At 38.9% G+C, this 12,151-nt stretch overlaps 2 protein-coding genes across 2 annotated transcripts; one reads left to right on the forward strand and one right to left on the reverse strand.

Moving 5' to 3' along the window:
* Window positions 1-279: 279 nt before the first annotated feature.
* On the reverse strand, window positions 280-7,598 carry LOC111445829 (two-component response regulator ARR12-like). Its single transcript, XM_023084342.1, has 6 exons — window positions 7,322-7,598; window positions 6,107-6,259; window positions 4,280-4,660; window positions 2,820-2,896; window positions 1,727-2,740; window positions 280-631 (listed from the first exon to the last, which is right to left on the reverse strand). The coding sequence occupies exons 1-6, from the start codon at window positions 7,449-7,451 to the stop codon at window positions 554-556; spliced, it is 1,833 nt and encodes a 610-aa protein (XP_022940110.1). The 5' UTR covers window positions 7,452-7,598; the 3' UTR covers window positions 280-553.
* A 3,477-nt stretch (window positions 7,599-11,075) lies between these two features.
* LOC111446227 (zinc finger protein 3-like) lies at window positions 11,076-11,688 on the forward strand. The gene has a single exon (XM_023084949.1). The coding sequence runs from the start codon at window positions 11,110-11,112 to the stop codon at window positions 11,686-11,688; it is 579 nt and encodes a 192-aa protein (XP_022940717.1). The 5' UTR covers window positions 11,076-11,109.
* Window positions 11,689-12,151: the final 463 nt, after the last annotated feature.

The raw sequence follows: 12,151 nt of genomic DNA on the forward strand, positions 1-12,151 counted from the left end.
GCGGGATCTCACAATCCACCCTCTTTTAGAGCCCAGCGTCTTCGCTGACACTTGTTCCTTTCACCAATCAACGTGGAATCTCACAATCTACCCCCTTCGAGGCCCAACGTCCTCGTTGGCACATTGTCCAGTATCTGGCTCTGATACCATTTGTAACAGTCCAAGCCCACCACTAGCAGATATTGTCCTCTTTGGACTTTCCCCTTCGGACTTCTCCTCAATGTTTTTAAAACGTGTCCGCTAGAGAGAAGTTTCCACACCCTTATAAAGAAACCGATACGAGAGAAAGCAAAATCATTACCCATATGAATTACAATGTACAATTGTTGGCCAACATTAAAGGCAATAAACAGTCATGGAATCAAAATGAAAAAGAGACTTCCTTCAGTACTTCTGCTCTGCCAAACAGGAAAACAGACTATGTAGAAAGCTAAATAAGAACATGATCAGAGAGCTAAACCTGCAGGGACTAAATACATTGAAATCCGCTCGACGCAAAACTAGATAACGCTGGCAGTCCGAGTCGAGGACCCTTTGTTCGAGTAGGTCGGTTTCACAAGCACGTGCACGTTCCAATAGGAAAATTATCACATCCAAAATCTCCTTCCAATAATTTTGCATCATCTTGTACCTGCAAAGTATCAAATTGTTGTTTGAAATTGTTACAGAGAAGCTATGGCAATCTAGACGAAAAGTTGCATACAAATTTTTTACCCGGGACGAGAGGATCCCATGTTAGTTAGGGAGGGGAACAAAGCATTCTTAACAAGGGTGTGAAACTTCTCTTTAGTAGACGCGTTGAGGGAAAGCCTAGAACGGAAAGCCCAAAGAGGACAATAATTGTTAGCAGTGGGCTTGGGCTGTTACAAATGGTATCAGAGTCAGACACTAGGAAGTATGCTAGTGAGGACGCTGAGACCCAAAAGGAGGTGGATTATGAGATCTCACGTCGGTTGGAGAAGGGAATGAAACATTGTTTATAAGGGTGTGGAAACTTTTCCTGAGTAGACGCGTTTTAAAACGTTGAGGGAAAACCCAAAAGGGGAAGCCTAAAGAGGACAATATCTGCTACCGATTGGACTCTTACAAATGGTATCAAGCAAGACATTGGGCACTGTGTCAGCTAGGATGCTGAGTCCCAAACGGGGTGGATTTTGAGATTCCACGTCAGTTGGAAAGGGGAACAAAGCATTCTTCACAAGGGTGTAGAAACTTCTTCCTAGTATACGAGTTTTAAAATCTTGAAGGGAAACCCAAAAGGGATAATATCTGCTATCGGTGAACTTGGGTTGTTACGGTATCAGAGCCTGACACCGAACGGTGTGCCAGCTAGGACGCTGAGCCCCAAAAGGGGGAGGATTGTGAGATCCCACATCGGTTGGAGAGAGAAATGAAGCATTTCTTATAAGGGTGTGGAAACCTCTCCTTAGTAGACGCGTTTTAAAACCTTGAGGGGAAGCCTAGAAGTGAAAACCCAAAGAAGACAATATCTGCTAGTAGTAAGGTTGGGCCGTTACAGTTAACTACCCAAAGAAGACAATATCTGCTAATAGTAGGCTTGAGTCGTTACAGCTAACTTGACCTACTCACAATTTCGATACTATACCCTCCCCGAGTAAGTGCCATTTAACCGAGGCTTATCGGTTTCGAGTGAATTTTTTGGTTTCAAATGGGAAAGGATACACTCTTTCTCCACTAACAACAAGACAAAAAGAAAAGATGTTACCTGTTTCATCATTGCACATGCTATGTCTTCCAAGGAACCACAGTTACTTGAACAAAATCTAGCTTGCATTTTTTGCTGATGATCATACAAAACTCCTTGTTTCAACATGATCGATGTCTCGATAGACGATTTCTTGAATTGATCGTGATCCACCATTGCACGATCGAGATCATTTGCTCGACTAATCACGTTAAAATCCTTGCTTCTAGAGAAGATTGTGTTCTGATTTTCGAAACGCTTTGGTAACGTCCCTGCAGCACGATTCACTGGTATGAATGAATTCGATGAGCTACAGGCCACGGTCGTGTCGTAATAGGCGTCCTCTAGATCATTCCAATCTTGAACGGGAACCTTTGTGATTACTCGATCATATCGATTGCTACTCGTGGCTGCTTGACGTTGAGTATCTGTTCTTGAATCATGGGATTGAGTAGATTTTGAAGCAATGTCAGAAACACAATTTCCTATATGCAAGAGCATCCTAGATGAACGAGCAGCCTTCGACCAATCGTTACCCGTGCATCGAATACTATCTACCGAAGGACGTGAACTTTCCAAGCTTGCAGATACTACTGAAATCAAGGGGTCATTACTCAAATGACCAGCAGCAGAAAACACTGTTCTCTGATCAAAAGCACGAGCGAGATCGTCCACGGTGCCGTGCTTAACATGTTGTACTCGATCAAGTCCTGATGACTCTAGCATTCCCCGGAACATATTCGCACTGCGGGGCCTTGGCTGAAATGTAGACTCCAGTGGAACGGTTCCCGGGGAAGAAAGGCCATTCATGCCCATACAAGCAGGAGTATTCAATCGACCGAGCATCCCGGTGGTCGGGATAGATCTATAAGCAGTGTTGGGAAACGGTGGAGGTCCAGTGACGGAATGGAAATTCCCGATACCGTTAAGAGAACCAAGTCTCATATACGAAGGGTCGGCGCTGCTCAATGCAGTCACCATGTTAGCTTGTTGGTTTGCTACACAGCTGATTCTCCTGAGATAAAGCCTATATTTCTGCAGTCCATAGAGCTCACGTTGGTTAGGCTTCTAAAACTAATGACTGAGTGCAATGATGAATAACAAGACTATTTACCTGAAGATGACTAGCAACGTTTTCTCTTGTGAGCTTTTCAACGTTCATCAAGTCCAAAATCTTTTTGGGCACTGCCTCTGCATAGCAAAAGGAGATGGATAGTGAAAGAACGTTGACTCGAGAAATCTTTTGTAACCGTCCAAACCCACCGCTAGCAGACACTGTCGTCTTTGAGCTTTCCCTTCAAGGGCTTCTGCTCAAGGTTTTAAAACGCGTCTGTTAGGGAGAGGTTTTCACACCCTTATAAGGAATGCTTCGTTCCCCTCTTCAACTGATGTGGGATCTCACAATTCACCCTCCTGGGGCTCAGCGTCCCCACTAGCATACCGCTCGGTGTTTGACTCTGATACCATTTGTAACATCCCAAGCCCACTGCTAGCAGATACTGTCCTCTTTGGCCTTTCTCTTTAAGGGTTTCTGCTCAAGGTTTTAAAATGCGTCTGTTAGGAAGAGGTTTTCACACCCTTATAAGGAATGTTTTGTTCCCCTCTCCAATCGACGTGAGATCTCACAATCCACCCCCCTTGGGAGCCCAGCGTCCTCACCGGCAAATCGCTCGGTGTCTAGCTCTGATACCATTGGTAATAGCCCAAGTCCACCGCTAGCAGATATTGGTCTCTTTGGACTTTTCCTTCAAGGGCTTCCCCTCAAGGTTTTAAAACGCGTGTGTTAGGGAGAGGTTTCCACACCCTTATAAGGAATGTTTTGTTCCTCTCTCCAATCGATGTGGGATCTCACAATCCACCCCCCCTGGGAGCCCAGCGCCCTCACCGGCAAATCGCTCGGTGTCTGGCTTTGATACCATTGGTAATAACCCAAGTCCACCGCTAGCAGATATTGGCCTCTTTGGGCTTTCCTTTCAAGGGCTTCCCCTCAAGGTTTTATAACGCTTCTATTAGGGAGAGGTTTCCACACCCTTATAAGAAATGTTTCGTTCCCCTCTCCAACCGACGTGGGATCTCACAATCCACTCCCCTTGGGGACCAGCGTCCTCGTTGGTACATCGCCCAGTATCTGGCTTTAATACCATTTGTAAAAGCCCAAGCTCACCGCTAGTAGATATTGTCTTCACTGGCCTTTCCCTTCAAGGGCTTCCCCTCAAGGTTTTAAAACATGTTGGTTAGGGAGAGGTCTCTGCACCCTTATAATGAATGCTCATTTCTTCTCTCCAACTTATGTGGGATCTCACAATCCATCCCCTTTGGGGCCCAGTGTCCTCACTGACACACCGCCCGATGTTTGACTTTGATACCATTTGTAACAGTCCAAGCCCACCGTTAGTAGATATTGTCCTCTTTAGGCTTTCCCTTTAAGGACTTCCCCTCCAGATTTTAAAACGCGTTTGTTAGGGAGAAGTTTCCACACCCTTATAAAGAATGCCTCGTTCCCCTATTTGTTACAAATGAAGAACCCTTTTCAACCCGAGAGAGAGAGAGAGCGAGAAAGGATGAAGTACTCACTATCTATGCCCAACTGGTTAACAGCATTTACGAACTTCCTATGCAGCTCGACAGACCAAACAACACGAGGCTTCTTCTGGGTCGACGAGTCATCGTCCTCTTGCCCGTTATAATCCTGGTCATCATCCTCATCATAGTTTTGATCCTTCCTTTTCTTCTTAAACTTCCCATTTGGATCAGCTACTTCTTCACCATTCTCAGAATCAAGCTTGGCCTGATTGATAGATTTCATCTGATCCTTTGGATCAAATTTCTTTCTCCTGATAACATGCTGCCAAATGTTCTTTAGCTCCTCAATGCGAACAGGTTTCAGCAAGTAATCACATGCTCCATGAGTTATCCCTTTCATCACAAGTTTGGGATCTCCATTTGCAGACAGCACTAAGAACACATTCGCAGATTAAAATGAAACAAAGAACAGATAAACATTCAGTAGTGTCACACTAAATAAAGAATAGAACTGCAAAATAGGCCACTTTTTAGTATGAAAACGGCAAACACAAGCTCACCGCTAGTAGATATTGTCCACTTTGGCTCGTTACGTGTCACCGTCAACTTCACGGTTTTCAAACACGTCTATTAGGGAGAGGTTTCCACGGCCTTATAAGAAACGTTTCGTTCTCCTCTCCAATCGATGTGGGATCTCACAATCCACCCCCTTGGGGGCCAGCGTCCTTGTTAGCACACCGCCCGGTGTCTGGCTCTGATACCATTTGTAATAGCTCAAGCCCACCGCTAGCAGATATTGTCCGCTTTGGCCCGTTACGTATCGCCGTCAGCCTCACGGTTTTCAAACGTGTCTACTAGGGAAAGGTTTTCACACCCTTATACAGAATGTTTCGTTCCTTTCTCCAATTGATGTGAGATCTCACAATCCACCCACCTTGGGGACCAGCGTCTTCGCTGGCACATCGTCCGGTGTTTGACTATGATAACATTTGTAACAACTTAAGCCCACCACTAGCAGATATTGTCCACTTTGGTTCGTTAGGTATCGCCGTCAACCTCACAGTTTTAAAACGCGTCTACTAGGGAGAGGTTCCATGCCCTTATAAGAAATGTTTCGTTCCCCTCTCCAACCAATGTGGGATCTCACAATCCACCTCTTGTGGGCCAGCGTACTCGCTGGCATACAACCCGGTGTCTGGCTCTAATATCATTTGTAACAGCTCAAGCCCACCGCTAGCAGATATTGTCCACTTTGGCCCGTTACGTATCGCCATCAGCCTCATGGTTTTAAAACGTGTCAGCTAGGGAGAGGTTTCTACACCCTTATAAAGAATGTTTTGTTCCCCTCTCCAACCGACGTGGGATCTCACAATTCACACTCCTTGGGGGCCTAGCGTCCTCGCTGGCACACTACTCGGTATTTGGCTCTGATACCATTTGTAACAACTCAAGTCTACCACTAGCTGATATTGTCCGCTTTGGCTCGTTACGTATCGCCGTCAACCTCACAGTTTTAAAACGCGTCTACTAAGAAGAGGTTTTCACGCCTTATAAGAAATGCTTCGTTCCCCTCTCCAACCGACGTGGGATCTCACAATCCACCTCTTGGGGGCCAGTGTTCTCGCTGGCACACAACCCGGTGTCTAGCTCTAATACCATTTGTAACAATTCAAGCGCCCGTTAGTAGATATTGTTCACTTTTGCCTGTTAGGTATCGTCGTCAGTCTCACGGTTTTAAAACGCGTCAGCTAGGGAGAGGTTTCTACACCCTTATAAAGAATGTTTCATTCCTCTCTCCAACCCGATCAGATCTAATCAACTTTAAAAAATTCAAAATTTCAGCAAAAAACTTCAAAGCATAGTGCAGTTTAAGCTTACTAATAACAGGAAGGTCCATCTCCAGCCCCACAAGCTCAAGCAGCTTAAATCCATCCATGTCAGGCATGTGGACATCACTGATAACCACATCAAACTTGTTCTTGTTATCTCTCAATAACTTGAGTGCCATAATAGCCTGATTGGTCGTAGTGACTGCAACATCCAATGAACACAATTAAATTACATTTGATTGGTTCTTTCGTAAACCGATGCATGAGCTAAGGCTCCCATGTCCCGCCGACCCTTTGAAAAAGTCAAATCGTCAAACGGCTCATAGAAAGTCAAAAGCAAGCGATTCAAAACTCAAATGAATCATTCAACAAATAGACCAACCAAGGAAAAGAACCAGAAATACTGAAAAGTTAGCATACCAGAAGAAATCAACTTTAGATGAGTTAGAAATTCTTCATGCTACCAAAATGGTCAAAGCATTTTGGCCCGTTACGTATCGCCGTCAACCTCATAGTTTTAAAACGAGTCTACTAGAGAGAGGTTTTCACACCCTTATAAGGAAGGCTTCATTCCCCTTTCCAACCGACATGGGATCTCACAATCCACCCTCTTGAGGGTCCAGTGTCCTCACTGCCACACCGCCCAATGTCTGGCTCTGATACCATTTGTAACAGTCCAAACCCACCACTAACAGATATTGTTCGCTTTGGCTCGTTACGTATCGCCGTCAGCCTCAAAGTTTTAAAACGGTCTACTCGGGAGAGGTTTCCATACCCTTATAAGGGATGCTTCGTTCCCTTCTCCAACCGATGTGGGATCTCACAATCCACCCCCTTGGGATCCCAGCGTCCTCGCTACCACACCACCCTATGTCTGACTCTAATACCATTTGTAACAGTCTAAGCTACTGCTAGTAGATATTGTCTGCTTTAGCCCATTACGTATCGCCATCAGCCTCACAATTTTAAAACATGTCTACTAGGGAGAGACTTTCACACCCTTATAACGAATGTTTCGTTCCCCTTTCCAACATGGAATCTCACATGAACCGAACAAGAACAAATCATTGGCATATAGAACTTAAGAGCTAACCACATGTCAACAAATTAAACCAAATCAAACCATAAGATATTAAGGGAGTTCAAACTTCCACATTAAAGCTCAACATCAATCTTATTCCCTTGCATTCAATCAATTCAACAATCTTCACAACCAGAACATAATCCACAATCCACAAACCACAAACATTAAACAGCCAATTACCATGATAGTGGCACCGGCGAAGCAAAGTCTCCAAGATCAAAAGACAAGTGGGGTCGTCGTCGACGGCGAGAACACGCATTCCAACCGGAAATTGGTCATTTGGGTCATCAACTCTTGGCTCAACCGTCATGGTTTCAGCTTCCGACCGACAAGAACTTCGATTTGGGGAAGTAATTGAGCTGCTTTGAGTGATATTAGGCGACACCCAGATGAAATAATGAGGAAATGAGGGACGTGAAATAGAGAGAAAGCTGCGGAAGCAGAGGGAGTCTCTGTAGTCTTTGCTGAAAATGGAACAAAGAAATGGAATTTCGTTTTGCAATTTGTAATTCCGGCGCGTGTCATGTACGCGCTTTTTGACCAGGGGTTGACCCGGCAAAACATCCTAATTTTTACTTCTTTTTTTTCATTAAAATTCCTAGTAAAATGTTTTGTTTTTGTTTTTTTTTCACGTTTTTTATAATTATTTTGCTAAATAACCTCAAAAATAAGAACAGAACATGAACCGAACCGAGCTTGAAAAAAACCGGTCTACAAATGGGTATTTCATTTGTAGATTCGGAACAAGGATAAGGTACAAGATTCCCGGGGGCTGAGATCAAGTGTGGACAGGAGCACAGCAAAGCTTTGTTAAAGACACGTGTGAAGGCGCATGGCCGTTGATGTGGATGCAGTTCACCAAAAAACAAAATAAATTAGTTAACTAATTAATTAAGGTGTTAACAGCTTTAACTTTTATAAAGTGGAAAAAGGGAGCTTTTGAGTAATTTTTAAGGGAAAAATGATGTTGGAAAACCCAACTCAAGTGTGCGTTTTGACTCCCTTCGACCAAGAAAATCATGTCCCATCCCGAACAAAATCCACGTTTTGTTTCATTAACTCGGCAGTTACGAATCTTTATACTTAAATTTTGGACAAAATTAACCCTTTTACGTAGTAGTCGGTAAAACATACGATATCTCCTAGAGTTGAATTTTTCGATATCACAAATCAGCTCTATTAGGTCAGTGAAATTTTTGGTAAAAATATTAAAATAGTATAATTTCTACATGTAAATAGACGTAACGAGCTCCATGTACTGTGAAAAGAGCCTATCGTGTTTGAAGCACGGTAAACTCTTATATATTGGTATGCTAACTCGAGTGTAAATAAGAATTAATACAAGGACCAAGAAGAAAAAAAAAATATGAAAACCAAGTTGATAGGGACTAAAAGGAAAAACAATATAATTTGAAGGACTAAAAAATAATAATTATAAAGTTTGCATGGCAAAACACAAATGATGAAACAAAGAGAGGAAAATGGAGCACTTTTGTTTGTGGTGGAAAATTCAAATCATCACTTGATGTGATTGGAATCTTTTCTTTTCCTCTAATCTCTTCCAAATTAATATATATATATATATATTAAATTTATTTTTAAAATATTTTTAATTCTTTAAAATATAATATTACTCTTCATAATAATTTTTAAAATTAAAAAAAAAAAAATCAATGTCGTCGTCCTACTCACTATCGTATCCTTTAGTGATCACGTCAATATCTTATCTAATATTCTAATAAATTACAGATAATTTTAAAATATTTATAAAAATTAGGGGTAATATTGTAATTTTTAAAAGAATACGGATATTTTTTTAAAATAAAGAAAAAGATTGGCCTTGGGTGACATGGGTGGATGAGTTTCCTTTAATGGAAGTTAGTGGGCTAAAGATTTTGTAAATAGATATTCATAGATATGGTGATGTTACTATTTATACTCTATGCTTTTTATTTATTTATTTTATTTTATTAATTTTAAATTATGATTATTATGTACTTTTTAAGGTATCTTAAAGAGACGTATCTATAAAATATATATTCTTAACAATAAGATCAAAATATATTTATGATATTATTATTCTAAATATGATTATGTTATATATTAGCACGTTGTCACTGACACTTTTAGAACATTAAATTTAAATATATAAAAATAAAAATATAGAGAATTTGAACCTCTAACCTCTTCTATTTATATAGATTATTTTAATTAATAATAAATTAATTTAGTATTAAATATGGATGTTAAATCATATATAACCATGAAAACATACCATTAATAAAAATTATTAAATTAAATTTGTAAATATAATCATTATTGCTAAAAAGAGAATAAAAAATTGCAACGTTTATTCAAATGAAAATAAAACAAAAAAAATATATAATTTCAATTATATATACCCATCCAAATATTTCGGCCCAATGTTAAGCCCAGGCCCAATGTTTGCTTATTGAAAATGATTGTCCGTGTTTGTAGGCCCATGGGCCGACCAAATGACCATGGGCCCACATTCGACAATACTTCCCTCTGGCCTGTCGTGAAATAAATTTTATCGTAGGGACGACATAGACTTATATTTTATTTCTTGCAAAAAAAAAAAACATATTTTTTATTTTTTAAAATTTACCCCACAAATTTGTGCAAATAGCTGGCGGGTCACAACCACGAAGAAAAATATTTGTAAATATATGTTTAAACTTAAAAAATAGCGTTAATTGGCAAAGTGAGCATAATTCAACAGTGACTAATATGGACTCTCGAGTAAAAAAAAATTAGAAAGTCAAATTTTTTTGTTCAATAGTTGTAGAACTAAAAAAACTACAGTATTAATATAACTCGTAAAATATTATATTATTTCATGTTGCTTGTATATGGGATAATAAAAAAATAATTTAAAATATTAGTTTTTTCACACATGGTTTTATTAAATAAAATTTAAACAAAATAAAGTTGAATTTAGAAAAATTTGAAATAAAAAAATATTTTATATTCAAACGACCAAGTCCAATATTAAATAAAATAAGATTAAAAAAACAGTGGAATTTCCTTTTATTTATTTATTTATTTTTATGTGAAAAAGATCTTAAGGATTAGTTTCAATATAATAAATAAAGTAAATGATAGGTTGAATTTCAAAAATATTATTTATTTTTTATAAATCTTTTTTTTTTCTTGTTTTTGTAGGAATTAATTATTTAAATATTTTTTTAGTACAATATCTTTTAATAATTGATAGGTTAATTTTTAAAATATTTATAATTTGAAAATTTTTAGACCATTTATAACGGTTATTTATGATTTAAGGGAACCAATTAAACTATATTTAAGTTAACTGTAAAGTTATTATTATTATTTTTTTTTTTTGTCTTTTTTTTTAACGAGCATACATGAAAGTAAACGACATTGATCAGAAATCTCAAAAGAAAGACTTCTCTGATCTCTACCACAAAAATAAAAGATAGATAGATATAGAGTCAAAGAGAGTAAAGACGTGGTGCCCTTAAGACCCGAATGACATAGTATTTATTTGACTTACGTCTCATACTGTTCGCTCGTATCATGAATCAAGTCTTAACTATTGAGACATATCAAATTTATAAACATTTGCCCGTAATAAATGAATATTGACATTATGTAAACTTAGCATCAATTAGTGTCTAGACGGGGAAAAATAGTTAATTAAACAGTATAATTCTCGTATTCCTTTCGTTGGGGACTACGTAGTTCCGTTTATGGAGGACATTTGTCCGAATCTTGTACAGTGTCGAAGAGTGAGATCTACTCAATCTCGACACTTCATTGACTAAATTGAAGATTCTCGAACCCTAAAAACGAAAAAAAAAATTATTATTTATTTATTTTGTAATTTTGAGTATAGTTTAAATTTCGTTTAAAAAAAATCCAAACCCTATCCATTTTCTCAATCCATTTACAAAAAAAAAAAACCAAACCTCTCCCCTTTCAACATGGAACTCCAAGCCGACAAAACCCCACTTTTCGACGACGTCGAGGAAGACGGCGACAAGAAAACCGGCGAACTTTCCGACGACCGGAGCACCGTTCTGGGTCTTCACCTCTCAACAACAAAGCCCAGAATTTTCTCATGCAATTATTGCCACAGAAAATTCATCAGCTCCCAAGCTTTGGGTGGCCATCAAAATGCCCACAAACGAGAGAGGACTTTAGCCAAACGAGTTCAAAGATTCCATTGGGCGGCGGCCGCAATTCCGCTTCACGGCGGCGCGTTTCACAGACGGTCGTTGGGAATTCACGCGCACGCTCAGCAAATTCAGAAGCCTTTGGGTTTTTTTGGTGGGCCTACTTCCTCTCCTCCATTGTGGCCGAGACCAGTGTTTATGGGTCAGCAGCCGGCGGTGGAGCGGCTGACTACGGCGATTGGTGGCCGGAATTTTGGGAGGTATGATGACGTGGCTAGATGGCCGGCGATTGGAGGCTCAAACGCCGGTAATGAGAATATTGTTCATTCTCAGACCAAACAAGATCAAGGTCAGACCAATTTCCTTGACTTGTCTCTTAAACTCTAATTTAGATTATATGTCTATTTAGCGATAAATTAATTAATTAATAATAATTTTATTAATATTATTATTATTATTTTGGTAATAAATTCATAGATTTGATATCTTTCCTCAAAACAGCTTTGAAAAGCCATGCAAAATTTCGAGCATTTATTATGATATAATATATATAGTTTTTTAAAAGGACTTTCTTCTTTTTCTATTTAATTAAAGTCAAAATTTTCATTATTATATAAATTTAATTTGGTGCAAAATAGGGAATGAAAATTAAAAAATCTTCACGTGCCACACATTTGCATAAATAAATTAGGAAAAATTTACTTAACACAATCAACAAAATAAATCTATTACTTTAGTAATAATTAAATAATAAAAAATAAGTTGAAAAATTAGATTGATTAATTTATTATTATTATTATTATTATTATTTATTGATTATTTTGTCTAAAAAATTATCCCAACTTATAAA

Source organism: Cucurbita moschata, unplaced genomic scaffold (genome assembly GCF_002738365.1).
Source record: "Cucurbita moschata cultivar Rifu unplaced genomic scaffold, Cmos_1.0 Cmo_Scf00008, whole genome shotgun sequence".
Taxonomy (NCBI): domain Eukaryota; kingdom Viridiplantae; phylum Streptophyta; class Magnoliopsida; order Cucurbitales; family Cucurbitaceae; genus Cucurbita; species Cucurbita moschata.

Bases quoted from the DNA above. Each gene is read 5' to 3' on its own strand.
- LOC111445829 (XM_023084342.1), bottom strand. From the start codon at position 7,451: ATGACGGTTGAGCCAAGAGTTGATGACCCAAATGACCAATTTCCGGTT. The intron at 4,661-6,106 runs GTAAGCTTAAAC...ATGTGTTCTTAG, and splicing joins GATGGACCTTCCTGTTATTA to TGCTGTCTGCAAATGGAGAT. The intron at 2,897-4,279 runs GTGAGTACTTCA...TTTGCTATGCAG, and splicing joins TAACCAGTTGGGCATAGATA to AGGCAGTGCCCAAAAAGATT.
- LOC111446227 (XM_023084949.1), top strand. From the start codon at position 11,110: ATGGAACTCCAAGCCGACAAAACCCCACTTTTCGACGACGTCGAGGAA.